At 40.7% G+C, this 15,317-nt stretch overlaps 1 protein-coding gene across 4 annotated transcripts in view; it reads right to left on the bottom strand.

Annotated features, from left to right (window-relative positions):
* Nucleotides 1–9,593: 9,593 nt before the first annotated feature.
* Nucleotides 9,594–15,317, bottom strand: part of RNF144A (ring finger protein 144A) — a 65,416-nt gene continuing 59,692 nt past the window's right edge. For all 4 annotated transcript variants that reach the window (XM_086745330.1, XM_086745331.1, XM_086745332.1 and 1 more), the window contains one exon: nt 9,594–14,472. In XM_086745330.1, the coding sequence (XP_086601456.1) occupies nt 14,341–14,472 (132 nt within the window). In that variant the 3' untranslated portion in view covers nt 9,594–14,340. The remainder of the gene's footprint in view (nt 14,473–15,317) is intronic.

Here is a 15,317-nt window from a genome sequence, read left to right on the forward strand (position 1 = left end):
AGGACTAGAGTCTTCCTGTTATCTTGCAAGCCAATTCCTGTTATCTTGCAAGCCAACTCCTGTTGTCCTGCGAACCTGAATGCAGAGCTGGTTCTGAGAAATTTAGCCCTACCCCCCCGGCATGAGCCCAAACCCAAGGCCAGAAGAAAAAAAACAGAGGGGCCCAGAGATGGTAATGGGCATGCATATCACTGCCAGGTGAGGGGTGCGGCTAGGCAAACCAGCTCTTGGAATACAATGAATATGCAATGAAACGAACAATAAAAGGACAAAAACAACCAACATGAAAAAGGGGAACAAACATCAAGAAAACAACACATCGACGGAAAATCAACATCGACGGAATCAACATCAGATGGAAAGTTCCCCCACCAAGTGAACTGGACTGTCGGGACGCTGCAGCTCCGTGGTGGTAGCTATTGCAACTGAAATTCTTTTCTTTTCTCTCTCTTTCCTTTCTTTCTCTCTTTTCTCTTGCATTTGCAAACTTATTCTCAGGTAAATAAAGTTACCTGGTGCTTGACTCCATTTTGAGTCTTAATTCTGTTCCTGAGAATACGAGCAAAACCACACTCCGGTGTGTGAGAGGTTGGTCTAGCTGCCCCTAGCCTCCCAGACTCGTCTGAGGGCAGCTAGAACGCAAGGGGGCCTTCCTCTCATCTGAAATCAGAATGTGACAGTCATCTCTTCCACGGGGTGCAGTCCCTCCAGAATCGAATGCCCCAGCATGGGCCCTCCATGAGCCACAGCCTCCTACAGGCCTCCACCTGCCCCAGCATGGGGTCTTCCATGGGCTGCAGGTGGATCTCTGCTCCTCCGTGGACCTCCATGGGCTGCAGGGGGACAACCTGCTCCACCATGGTCATCACCACAGGCTGCAGGGAAATCTTATCCAGGAGCAGCATTACTCCTCCCCTTCCTTCTCCACTGACCTTGGCATCTGCAGCCGTTCCTCTCACAAGAAATTCTTCACTATCAGGCTCAGGCAGATGCCTCTCAGGTTCTCTTCACATCTCATCTCTTCACTTCTTGCAGCTGGGCCAAGCCAAGTGGGGCCCAGTCGGTGGCCCAGCGGGAGGCCAGAAGGTGAGGCCTGCAAGGTCCACAAGGCTCACACCTCCCTCTCTCTGCCCTCGCTCAACATCTTCACATCTTTTTTTCTGTTTTCCCCTTCTTTTCGCAGAGGTGTTATCGTGGAACATTCTGCTGCCAAGTGGCTCAGCCCTGGCCAGCAGCTGGTCCACTCTAGGCCTGGCCGAGTTCACTGGACAAAAGGGAAACAACTTCTAGAAGCTTCTTACAGAAGCTGCGTAGCGCCCCCCTCACTAAACAAAACCAACACAATCCTGCAAATATTTCTGTCGAAGAACTGAGTGAGTAACTTCCCTTCTTCAAAAACACAGCTAACAGAGTCTTTGTTCATCTCTTTGATGCTTCATATGTGAAGACAAGAGGAATTGGGAAAGCTGCCTGCCCTTCTTTCATACATCTGGTAAGTGAATCAATTCTCCAGCTCTCTTCCTGGACGACATAGGTTGTTTGTGGCTACCTGATACTTGGAATGTGTAATTAAGAACTCACTTGGCCCAAAGGAAATAAGCTGCATTCAAAACATTTCATACAAACAAAAGGATAAAGAAGCAACACCTTGTTGGATTTATTATTTATTCAGAAGTTCTACTTTTGGAGCTTGTGCTGAATCTCAGTTTTGGTTCTGGTTTGGGTTTTTTTTTGTTTTTGTTTGTTTGTTTGGTTGGTTTTTTTAACATAAATACATTGATTCTGGTCTTCATAATGAAAGAAAACTTGCAGATACAGATGCTTATGGTTCAAAAGCCAATAGATGGACATAAAGAATCCCAAACTTTCTTTTTCTTGGTGAGTTAGGCCTTTACACCTCTCATGATTGCCTCATAAATGGGTCACTCATTTGCCATATGGGGGCTACTTCTGTGTTACGTGGAGCAGAGGCTGTGGGAATCTGCTGCAGGGAAATCCCAGCCTTCGCAAGCTCTCCTGCCAGCTGTGGTCCCTTCACAGGATGCACAGTACATCTGCAGGTGGAACTGCAGAATATCCTTGCAGGTACAGAACTGCAGAGTTGGCTTTCTAGCTGTAAGAATGCTACCTAATGGTTAAAAACTTGAATTTATCCCTTTCTGTTGGACAATATATGCAATATATGACCTTTAGCAGAAGAAGAACAGAAGAGAAAAATTAAGAATTTTGGACTTTGTATTTGAATGAGCAATAGAAACACCTGTTAGACTGGAAAGCCTACTTGAATTTTCATTGAGTTCTCTCTGTGTACCGTCAACGTGTCTTTAAGGTTAAAGCATCATCATATCAAGGCATGTACTGAACATTTCTCAGATGAAACACATTCTCATATCTGATTACTAAGCCCATAAATCAAATCTCTTTAGAGAAATTATTATTAGAAACATTCATTGAGCTGTTCCTATTAAAAATAATGTTTTTTTTTTTATTTATGGGGTTTACTAAAGTTCAACAAGACCTGTTTGTCTTAATCACTCACTACCTTTTTCTGATTTTTCCCTTGAATATTCTTTTGTCTCATATCTTTGTATTAATTCAAAGTAATAATTTTCATTGGCAGCTTGCTACATACTCAAATTAGTGACCACAAGATTTATATACCAAAGAAACAAAAACCCTTAGTAGCAAGGAGCACCTTTTATACTGTTTTAGCAAAAATAAAATCACAAGGCCAGGCTAAACCCAGCATATAATATAAGTAGAGGCCATCTTGCCTGAATTATAATTAATTTTGAATTCTTCCTGTTGCCATGACACCATGCATGAAAAGAAATAAGCCGTGCATTGTGCAGCACTCAAGAGCTTGTTGGAATTTGGGGTTTTGTTTCTTACCTTTAAAATAGCCAGAAAATTCCATTTTACTGAAACAAAAGTCAGCAGTAACACCAGAGAGGTTTTCCTCTCTGTGGAGTGGGAGAGGGGTGGATGCCAGATATCTTTTCAAATCTTGCTCACTGAAGTAAATAATAAGAATGATTCAGAGATGTTTGCTTAAATTGCCTGATTCTACTCCTGGCAAATCAAGTGATTATTGCCTTTTCTAATCTTTGTAGACTACTCTCATTTAATATTCCTCTGCGGCCACCCCCTCCCAGCTGCTTCAGGGGCAGCGATGAGCCAGAGCGCAGCACACAGCCCACACACTCATCACACAAACCTTATGTCAAGTCTTCTGTAGCTCTTCAGAGATGCTAGGAGAGTGTGAGTTCTTCAGGGTGGAAATACCTATTTTATACAAAGGACATACAGGACACTCCAGAGAGTAATGGAAAATTTTTTGGACCTTGTGTTCTGACTGCTTTTATGGCCTTTAAAGACATTATGATATTTCCCTGTAAACAGAAAAGGTTTTCCTTCCCCTATCAACATGTTGATTGCTCCTTTTATCCAGGAGCTTTTGCAGTTCATAGTGTTTCACATGTGGTTGTTGAATACTCGGAAACATAAAGCCCTATAAAACTCTTCCACTGGGGCATCATTTGTTGTTTTATTGGCAAATCCGATGTGGCCTCCCAACCGAGACCAAGAACTGTTGCTTGAAGCAAGACACCAGGAATACCGCAATCGTCTCTGTGGGGCTGCTGTCCACCCGTATTCGGAGACGATCATCTTTCAGCAGAGAAAATCATGAGCACTTCTTACCAAGTGCTCCGTGGTGCTGTAAGCCACAGCAAAGGGCGAAGCAAGCAGCTCCCAGCTCCTTTGCTGGCATTGGATAGCAGCTAGAGTTCCTCTGTGAGCTTCATATTCGTGTTGGAGTAAGGAAAGTCATAGTTCATCCAGCCAAAATAAATGTTATAACCTGACTGAGCTGTGCTGACAGGCTGCGCATTTGAGGTTGCCATCAAAAGCTTTAAAGACCTTAAGTACTGAGTGTCCTGAAGGGTCATTAAGGTATCCTGTGATTTAAAGCAGATGTTGCTGGAACCTCAGGCATTTCTCAGTTTCCTTTGCCTCGCAGCCACGGCCTCTGGCCAGACCCTGTGGCTCAGAAGAGGTTTTCTCAGGCGCAGCGGTAAAAGCTACCGAAGGGAGATGGTTGCACCCTCCACAGCACTTTGGGTTTAAAGAGAGCACTGGGATGTATCTAAAAGGACCAATAATACTACTTGCAGGTACTGTAGCTTTTCATGTTCACTTTCCATAGACAAATGGCAGAGAAAATATCTGGGTTAATTGCTTCAGCTTTAGTGCAAAGGAGAAGCTGACGCAGAGGGTCAGCTCTCGCATAAGGCTCTCAGATTTTAATCCAGTCACAACCCCCCCTCTGCCTCCCTTACCAAGTCTTAGTTGTAAAGACATGCCAGTAATTGCCCGCAGAGCCTGCAATGCAGCATATCCTAAGATCACAAGTGAAAAGATAAAAATTTCTGGTAAGGGTGATGGCACTGAGCTCCAAACTTGCATTTCTGTGTCGTTGCATAGGTAGAGGTGACAGAGAGAAAGGTGCTCTTTCTCAGTACCTCTCATTTCTGCTGCTCTGGATCTCCCTGCTTTCTGTTTCCTACTGTGGGAAGCAGTGAGGTGGCCACTATAGACATGCATCTTCCAAGGGCTGTTCTTCAACATACAATGCTGCTCTGCACCTAGAAACAAGGCCCTGCTGCTGGGAAGCTAGGAGGAGCTGCAAGCAGCACTGAAAGGCTGGAGGCATCCTGCGCTGAGGTCCTCAGTCTGTAACCACCTGATCAGTGCTGAAGACAGGGGATATCTGCTGAACAAAATGCAGTGATATGGTGGGAGCAAACTGCTAGCAGTCTGGTAAGATGAATTGTCCTACCCTAGTCCTCTAATTGCACTGTTTTGCATAAGATAATTGCAAGATCCTGAAAAGGAAAATGGATCCAGCTGAAAAACATGCTCCAAACACATCCCCAACAGGCTGTGACTGGCATGAACCAGGAGTTTCTCAGGAGTCCCTGAAACTTTGGCAAGGATATGGTGGCAGCCAGGACAGCACATTATATTTTCTTTGAAACTTAGAGTTTGTGTTAGTTTTGGCAGGATCCTGAAACATACCTTTAGGCCACAAAAAATACAAGAAACTAACTTTTCACTTTGCTTTGCTCTGCTCAGGTATACTTGGAGGGTAGCGGGAAGGAAGATACACAAACGCTGGACGATATATAAATAGAGTGAGGTACAGGCAGAAGGACTTACAGCACCCCCCCGTTGCAGCTTGCCTCCCCTACCAAACATGTTGACTGCTAAACGGATGGTTAGAGTTATTGTTTGGACAGTTGCATTGTTTCTGCTGAACATCTGTATTGAGGAACAGAGATACGACAGCAGGCGTGGGTAGGAAGGGAGAAGAGAATAATTTGGCTCAGTTACAACATCCGTCAATTATAAAATACAGAGAAGATGCAATGTTATTAGCCAATACTTAATCTGTTTTGAACCAGCTGATTTTTAGTGTTCCCCCTTCTTCTCTCTGCGTGATTTAATCAGCACTTTCTGAACGTGGCGTTTTGAAAGAGGCCTCTGCTTTGCACCTCTCATTTTGCATTTGATGACTGAAACATCTCTATGCTTGTATCAGTTTTCTGAAAGTTCAAATACTTAGGCTTTTTCATTTTCAGAAAAGGTTTATATACTCTCAGAGAACAGGAGCCATAACATATGTTAATATCCAGTGACTGGAACAGCCCCAGCAGAATGTGCAGGCCCATCATAACATTGTTATTTTTAGCCCTGATATCATTACAATTAACTGTGCGGAGGTTTTAAAACACAGACTTTAAAAGCTTGAGAGAGAAATCTCGTTAATAGGGATTTATGTGCCATGCTCTCCAAGAAAGCCAGGCCTTTCTGCCCGCGCTGGCGTTCAGAGGCTGCACCCTGCTGGCTCTCAGCAGCACCGCTTGCCGCGCGGGCTGAAAATGAACTTTCCATCAGCTTTTCTAACGCATCGAGAAAAGTTTATCCATATTCCAACTCAGGCATCCCTCACTCGACCTACACCCATCACAGAAGTTTCATGAGACTGCAACAAAACGAGTACACTAATAATTACTGAGGCATGACAATAAAGAAATGCCGCATTATGCTTATCTGCCAAGGCAATTTTAAAACAAAATTTTGCACAATCTCTCATGCATTTCTTCTGCGGGTAATCCCACAAAATGACAGTGTTTTGAGGCAGCTCAAGCATTTCTGCCACCCACAAAAACCCAAAACGTCATCTCAAGGGAGCAAAGAGAAAAAATAAAATGTGTGCTTGTTTGTAATCATTTTAAAGAATAAACCACAGCAGTGTAGATCTCAGGAGTGGCTGAGCCCACAGAGTTTAATTTAAACTGGTGTGAGCAGGTCGGGCCTACAGAACCTGCTAAATTAGTGTGTTATGTTCATTCTCCTTTAATGATCTATAACTTTCCCTTATAGTCCACAGAGGAATCAGTCTCCCCGATTCTGTCACACAAAACAGATCATGACAATTGAAGCAAATCACTGGCAGAGTAAACCCTGTCAGAAAAAACAGATTGCAGGGGCTCTCTTATGCAGCAAGGTGAGCTCGTTGCTCACCTAGAATGAAAATCCAAACTCGCTAACAAGTAATAAAAACACTAATCCGTTTTAATGAGCTCTGAGCATCCAATTCGTAGTATACATGGTGTACCACCTCCTCAAGCTTGTAGGCATTTGTTTTTACTTTTCTAGCTACTTGGGAAAAAGAAAGGCAGTGTTTTGAAGAAGGAAGTGATTTAATTCTCTTCCTAATATACTTTCTTCCACATAAAACTACAAAAAATATCCCAGAACCTTTACTGGTCTATTTAATATGTGCAATCTGCATTGTTCCAGGATCAGATTTCTTGCTCTCCAAAATTATGCAGTAGAATTTCTTCTTCCTGTAGACATATATAAGCTACACTGTCTAGAAGCCACATTTGACATTTAAGGACATGCCACACATAAAAATAAAGTACCACACACCAGCTAGACACACATACATACATTCAGATTTTAGTAAGCAGCATTGAGTTAGGACACCTAGAATTTACTCCCAGGGGCTCTCTTCTTTGGGACCTAGGTTTAAATTTAACATTTACATACTGATTATAATGTTCATTTCATTTTTGGCTTTAAAAAAAAAAAAAGAGAAGTCACCAAGGAACACCAGGAATAAATTAGCAGTTAGCACATACAGCTTGACATTGTTCTCTCCTCAGTATGTACCACAAAAGAACTGGACTATTCAGTCTTTCAAGGGCATTTCCATTGCTTGCATGATTTACAGCATCTAAACATTTTGTATTTGTGCCATATATGTGTCAAGTTATAATCACACATTCATCTGGAAACAGTGTATGGGAACAGAGTAACCTGGTTCTAATCTGCACCACCAAGTTCTGCCCTGGTACCTGAAACCAGTACTTGTGATAAGGCACTCTATGACAGTTTCACTCAGTTTTAGCCATGTAGAAGTTATGTGCCTGTACAAAGGCTGTTGCCTAGACTGCTTCTGTCATCAAAGTGGGTGGGGAAAAAACTCATACCTGGGATGCACCTTGAGACAGCTAACTAAGCTGACTAGATGCCTGTCGTAGTAAGCGGCATAGGATGGGAAGTGTCCCAAAGACACAGGGGATGTGTCTTTCCATGGATTACCATCAGTTAAGGCCAGACACCTGAATGTTAAGACAAACCTCGTAATTAAGAGAACGGATGCTGAATCTTGGTTCCCAGAGTATGGAGTCTGGGTAGAAAAAGGCTTTTTTGTACAAAATAGTCTTTTCTCCCTTCTTTCAAAATCAATGAAAGTTTCATCAGTTTCTATATATCCTGAATAAAATAAGACTCTTGGTATAGATGCACTGCTAATGGGCAAGTAGTCACAGCACAGAATCTCCTATGAGGCACATCTGAGATGATTTCCAATAAAAAAAAAAAGCAAAAAAACCCCAAAAAACCACAAACACCAAAACCCCAAAACTCCACCTTTGTAGATGCACTGTGCTTGCAGGTTGGCAGTGGCGATCTCTAGCACCACCCCCCCATACATGTGTGTATACTTAATTCGTGTCTACAGTCACAACTCTATTAGTACCATTAAAACTAGTAGAATGCTAGAATGAGCACGGTTTTGTGCTGTGGGATTCAATTGTCTCAGTTGTTCAGTTCTTAGAAGACAGCTACTGGTGTGATTTCAACCTGAACTCTCCCACCCAGTACCCAGGTACAGTTCAGAAGTTATTCTGGGGCTGGGGTCACTTCTAACAGAACTTATTACTATGGCTGTGTCACCTCTGGCAACTGAATGATCCTAGACACTCTATTTACTAGCATATACATGGGCTAGAAGTTTGCCATTTAAGAATTCAACTTAAACGCTCTAATATTAGACATTTGAGACCCTGAAGTCTGTTACTCCACCTGTCTGCAGTGCTTCGTTCTCTGATCACAGACCTGTTGTGCAGAAACTCAGTCAGACAGCTGAAGGCATTGGGTAAAAAAATCCTTCTTCAGTAAGGTAAGCTGAACCTGGCAGAGAGACTGAGGAAATGCCCAGGAGCTAAATGTTACTAAACTACAAGATAATTGCATATGACTGAGAAATAACCCTCCACTAAAAGAAAACTGCAAAGCAAAACATACCCTAATTGGAAGTAACTGACTGTGGGAGCAGAGGAAGAAAGTAGAAACATTGCTTTGTTAACAATACCTGCTCCTAGAATAGGTGAAAACCCCTTGTGGCATTTATAGACTATTTTCTGCCCAATTAATTGAACAAAACATCTAAACTGATCTTTGCCTTATGGAGAAAAATCATTATGCTCCATGAAAATCAAAGGAAGGAAGGACTCGTTAGCAGTTATTAGGTAGCCTTGATTTTTCTCAAACTGTCAGGTATAAAGCCCATACATGCATATTAGTTATGCATACCATTTTTTTTAGAAGAAATTGTGCCTGTGGTTTTTTTACAGGTATAGACAAATTGTATACTAACAAGTGAGAAACTATGGGGACTGGACAGACCACATCTTCAGCTGCAGTTTAGGCAAAATGCAAAGTGCCTGCTGATGGTGTCAAGAACGTGAGAGCCATCAAAGACAAGTAAGTATGCCCACTTGTACAGGAGATCGGGCTTTGCCTTTAAAAGTTTCACCTCCACAAACCAAACTGAGGAGAATACAAGCTACTCACTGTGGAGAGATCTGTTACAGCCACCTCTACCAGACCTAAAACTGAAGGTACAGGCATCTCAGAGTGATCCTCGGAGCAGCAGCACATTCATCCAGCTAGAGCATACACCAATGACCCAACAGGAGCTGGAGCGAAAAGCCAGCCGTGGGTCAGATCAGCTCTAGAGATAACCAGATTCACTCTTTCGGCTAAGCTGCAAGATGATGAGTCAGAAACTGCCGTTACGCCCAGAAGTGAGGCAGCAGGTCTCCAGGCCACAGGCTGTGCTTGCTCTCAAGGATGGAGAGCCAGATAAGCACCAGGAGCCCTACCGTAACAAAAGCACTTTTCTTTAGTGAACATACAGCACTGAAAAGTCACTACGAAGAATCACAGGAGACACATTCATTTAAAATATCTATTGAAATTACAAATTAAACTCTTCAATATGATTCAAAGTACAAAACACAACATTAAAAGGCATTCAACAGCTCTTTTATACATCACAGTGTTAGTGGCACAAAATGTACTTACATTTCAAATACATCAACAGAACCATTTTTACACTGGTCAAATACATTATTTATACATATGCATGACTCCTTCATGCTTATCCCTATACAAGTTTAAAATACATCCATGATAAAATGATCAAGAAAGGTTCAGTTATGGACCATGTACCTGTACCTAATGTTCCTGGAATTCTTATCAGAGAGATACACAAATCAAAGCAATAATGAAGACCACAGGGCTCTAAACACAAATAGCATGCCTTACTTAGTATTAAGTGCATTAGCAATTAAGCACTGATGCAGGCTTTTTTGATGTCATTAATATCACTGTCATCAAAAACCGTATTCTATCTATTTTCCTCAGGATTTTAGAATATGTATGTGAAATGTACAAACTTTGGTTTTAAAAAAGCAAACCTGCGCAAAGCTTTATGTATGCTGTACCTCACTGGCATGGGAACAGCCTGTATCAAATATATTTATTCCTATACAGTAAAAGGCCTACAGACGAAATGCACAAAACTTCATTTTTATTTTCCTGCCCATAACAATTTGAAATCAAAAGCACTTTGTCTTTTTCTGATCTATGAATATTTTATCCTGTCAGCTCCATAAACAAGAGAGCTTTTCAATAATTTGGATTGCGTTTCCTGCATGTCAGGAGATCAACTGTAAACTGAGAGTTGATCCAGTCAGCTCTTATTTGAGATTTTGCCTAATTCCTAAGCTGGAGTATTTGAAAAAAAGATCATGCTGCTTGGTATGTGGGGGAAAGTATCTCAAGTTCTTAGCATGCTAAAGACAGTAGCAGGAGGTTTCAGGATGAATGCCAACATGAATAAAATTTAAATATTAACAAGAAACTACAGTAAGCATTTCTATTTAATCCTTCATCACAGAATCTTGAAGAGCTTCAAAACCAATGAATTTGCCCTCACAGCCCTCCTGTGAGGTAGGTAAACATTGGTCCATCCATTTAAAAGATGGTTAAATTGAGATAAGAGGAGATACATGTCCAGTGTCATGTGGGGAAAACTCAATGCTACTGCCACTGAAGTTGGTGCAGGCTGTGCTGTTGATCTCTCTCAGGGCTGACTTCAGCCTAACTAATGAATGGCAAGCCTAGGGAACTGCAAAGTCTCTGGAATCTGGACTCCACACTCAGTCCCATGCTTGCTAGACAGGACACCACTTTACCCCAAACAGAACATGCAAATGATGTACTGTTACAAACTCCACTAAAAACAACATTTAAGACAATGCAAAATCCCTAAATAATAGCATGATCATAAAAATGCAACAGAAAGCATGCAGTCAATCTTTTTTTTTTTTTTTTCTGGTGAAAATCTAAAAAGCCAAAGCTGTTGTAGCAGAATTTAATCTGAAAAGCAGCAGACACAGACATTCACTTTTCCAAGGCAGGGTTTAAAATAATGTATTTACAATTAAATTTTAGGGTATTAAATGTCACACTATCAGCATAAAGCTGTAATACAAAAAGGCCCCAAACTCAATACACCACCACCAGAAGTTGCTACTTTGGGAAAAAAAAAGCGTTTAAAAAAATTTAAAAAAAAAATCCCCCAGAAGAATACAGATGGGATCACATTTAGCAAATCTGAAAGGATCAGGTATTTGGTAAATATATAGAATCACAGAATCATAGAATGGTTAGGGTTGGAAGGGACCTTCAAAGGTCATCTAGTCCAACCCCCCTGCAAGGAGCAGTGTATGTAGGCATATATTCCAACAGCCAGGATGTGAAACATGAGATACGTCATAAAAATCTCCAGTAGCAATTCAAGTATGTTGACACTGGCAATAGAGATACTGACAGAAGTAGACTATTTTCTGATTATATATAACGTTACTTGTGAGCATTAATTATAAACTACCAATTAAAACTGTCTGTATTTGTAAAGGATTTATTTTTCTTTCCTTTTTTTTTTTACATCTGGAAATGCATTAAAGTTTTGACATTGATTATTAACTGGCCACACAGTACCATAGGAAACTCAAGATTCACTCTATTGCCATAAAGGCTGTCTCTAAGAAAGGCACAAAGAAAAAAAACCTCATACCAGGACACCTTGGTGCTGTTAACAACCCACTGCACCTCTGCTGTTACTATCATCCCAGCAGTAGAATTGGTCATTACAGTCACTGCCACGTATAGCAAAATCCTTTAGTGGTCCCAAATAGAAAATTAACCACTCATTAAATCATTATGTCCTTTTGTCCAGTTTTTTTATTTTTTTTTTCCTCCAGTCAAATAGAACTACGGGGCCAAGGATGAAAGGTCACTGTTTAAGCTTACCTGCAGGAAGCTGTCCTCCACAGAAGGGTTTCCATCACTTCTGCGCACTGAAGCTATGACTCAGGACGAGACAGGTGCTCGGCTTAGGGAGATGGGGAGATGGACTGAGCTGCTGCCAGAGCCAGAGTGAGATAACCACTTCACTGCCCGCTGAACTTAGCAGTGCTTCACTTACGCCTTGGGGACTGGCAAACAGTGATCAAATGCACTGTCCAGACTTCCCCACAGATATTTTTGAACAACTAAGTAATTTTTAACAACAAAGATAGCTAAAATACTAACAATATTGCGGTAGCGAAACCAGATATTACAAGTAAAGATCTGAACTGTACACTGCCATAAAAAATCTGAAGATATCACAAGGAGTTCAGACTTGCTGGAAACCAGCTATCCTTTTTCTTCACATTACAATGGCCAAATAAGTGAACTTCAAAAATCAAGCCAAATAAGTGAACTTCAGATAAACTCCAGTTCCCGGAGCTAAAATCTGTGGTTAGATACTGCTTGAATTTGTATACCACTAAACTTAGAAGAAGGTGGAGGAGAAGAAATTAAAGAGTAGTTTTATAAAAAGACAGTGGCCCTTTTCAAAATTGTACCCTACGGTCTTTTTATTTAACAGATAGACAGTATAAAATGAAAGATAATAAAGGAAGGAGTAATTTCCTTATGCTTGAGCTATGAAAACATATTCTCAGCCTGTGACAGTAGCCAGAAGCAGTTGCATTTAACGGTCTTAATACATCTTCAGTGCAAAGTTATCCTAGCTTCAACATATTAATCCATCTCAGTACATGGATAACGCACAGAAATAAATGATGATGAAAAAACCGCAAACTTCAGTCCACAAGCCATTCAAAAGAATGTTTTCCTTCAGTACTACACACAGAGATACACATTGTTTCAGATGCTTCATATTTCATGGCAAGAAGTTATCAGTCAAATTCTTATAGGCTTTAAAATCAGAGCAAAATGGTTTTCAACAAAACATTTCTAAAGAGAAGCTACAATGACTAATTGTATGTCGACTAGCACGCTTTACTACCCCAGAAACGCAGCACTGTGAATTCCACAAAACTATCAAATCAAGTGATTATTTTTCAAATGAAAACTTGTTTTGTCACAGTATTGTTATTAAAAGCATACACCATACATCATAAGATATTAAGTCTGGAAATGGGCTAAGTATTTTAAATGTGAAGTAGAACTTCCACAAATATCCCAGGCATTTTTATTATTAACTACAGGAATAACGCTAATATATTTTTATACTTAAAAGAAAAGATTCATTGATAACCCAAGAGTCTGCTAAATAGTAAAGTTAGTCCTGTATTTTTTAATAATTGCCCTAAAGACAGAAGCAAGCTATCTTGAACTTCCAAAATATTTCAATAGCACAGCTATTTACACATTTGGTTTAAATAGGATCGTGTATATATATCCATATAAAAAGATTAAGATACCTGGATTAGAAGTTATGTAGCCCTGTAAGTGCAGCAGAACCCTAAATAACAGCAAAAAATAACAATTCAGAAAAACACTAGTGGTCCAGTGGTAATCTATACCATCAATGCATTTTTAAAAGAACCTTGATTAGATAGCAGGTTTGTGTCAGCACTCAACCTTACAGCTTCATCAATTCATTTTTAAAATGTAACTTTAAATCAAACAAATTTCTTATAAGACTTCAACAAAATTCCTGGAAGGCAACAGGACCAACTTTGTCCCTCTAACCCTCTCCAAATTTCAAGAAAGGCATAAGATGGCCTATATGCACCTTATTGATTTTGTTATACTTGGAAAAATAGGTACTAAAAAGGACATTGTGATGGCTTTAACAAAAACAGATGTATAATAAACATGGCAAAGTCACACTAAGTTGACCTTCTGATTTAAATGATAGGCAACTGAAATATGTACAGGAATAAGACACTAAATTTTGAAGCAAGCAGATATGCAGAAAGTTTAGATTTGTATGCATTTTTAGCTTGTTTTGCTGATGTTATTCAGCACAGTTCCAAGTCCACCAGCAGGGCAACAGAAACTTTTTGCTTTATTTTTAGCAGTATCACCTCTTCATTTCAGATAGCTATCTGAGTCCGTGGTCTCTCTTTAGCACCAAACTTGCCTTCCAACACCCTCCTTGTCTATTATCAGTTGATTTATGCAACAGTAGTAACAACAGTTCCTGGAACCAAGACTGTGTGTCAATGAAAAGCAGAATGGGGCAAGTAAGGCTACAGCAATGTAAGTGCAAAAGGGAAACATCAACAGCAACAATAAAATCAAAACACGTGTTGTGATGAGTCCAGTCTTCTCTGTCTAGGAAGGTAGAGGGTCATCATCTCCTTTATTACATTTGCACTTGCAGCACAGAACAAATGGTGTAGCAAGTAGAAGGAAAGGGGAGGCCACCAAAAGTAGAAGACCAAATCCTGCAAAAATTCCTACCACCTGCAAGAGAAAGGAATAGCATTGCATTAGGAATATTAATCGTCTAGATTCTGCTGATACCAGTGCATCATCAGTGTCCTTCAAAAGGATCTCAGCAAATGCTATTGACCTTACTAGAGCCAGGACTTCGCCCCAAATGTATGCTAGTCAGCTCCTGTGATCAGTAAAGGTGAATGAGATCAAAGAGTGAACGTTCATGTCTCATTGCTCCAGTCAGAACTGTGCTGTGCCACACAACTCAGTTCCATCACACAAAGTGATGCAGGTGGTTATTTGCCTTTTTGAGTTTTGCTATATCTCAGACAACTAATGAAGGAACTGACTAGATACTTTTTTCTTGATCAAATCTAAATATTAAATATCAGGATCAAGACTACAGTAGAGTTAGAGACTCTCACTTTCAGGTGCTCCTCTTTTTGCTGGAGAAATCTCCAAGAAGAATCAGTCAATGTTTGGGTGCTGTTCATGGAGAAACTGAGAAGACTCCCACAAACCTCCCACCAGCAGGAACACAAGCTTGGGAATCTGAGCCACAGATTCCAAACACTACAGACTATAGAAGGACTTTGCTGATGCCAAATGGCTTTTTGCAGTCAGACCTGAGCTTATGCTGCTGCTTCAGGGGACATGACCTAACTGTAAAAGCATTTGTTTCACTTACATGTATTGATCACGCTCTTCCCAGCATGGGCAGAGGACCACAGACCTACCCATCCTGACAGTGTGCCAAACTCCATTAGTTTCTACAGAGTTTAAATCTGGAAAACTATTAAAAAAAAACCATTCAGGTTCATTGCCTGAGGTAGTTTCCCATTTGCCACAGGCAACTGTAAGAGTAATGCTGC

Source organism: Chlamydotis macqueenii, chromosome 3 (assembly GCF_036417535.1).
Source record: "Chlamydotis macqueenii isolate bChlMac1 chromosome 3, bChlMac1.mat, whole genome shotgun sequence".
NCBI lineage: Eukaryota > Metazoa > Chordata > Aves > Otidiformes > Otididae > Chlamydotis > Chlamydotis macqueenii.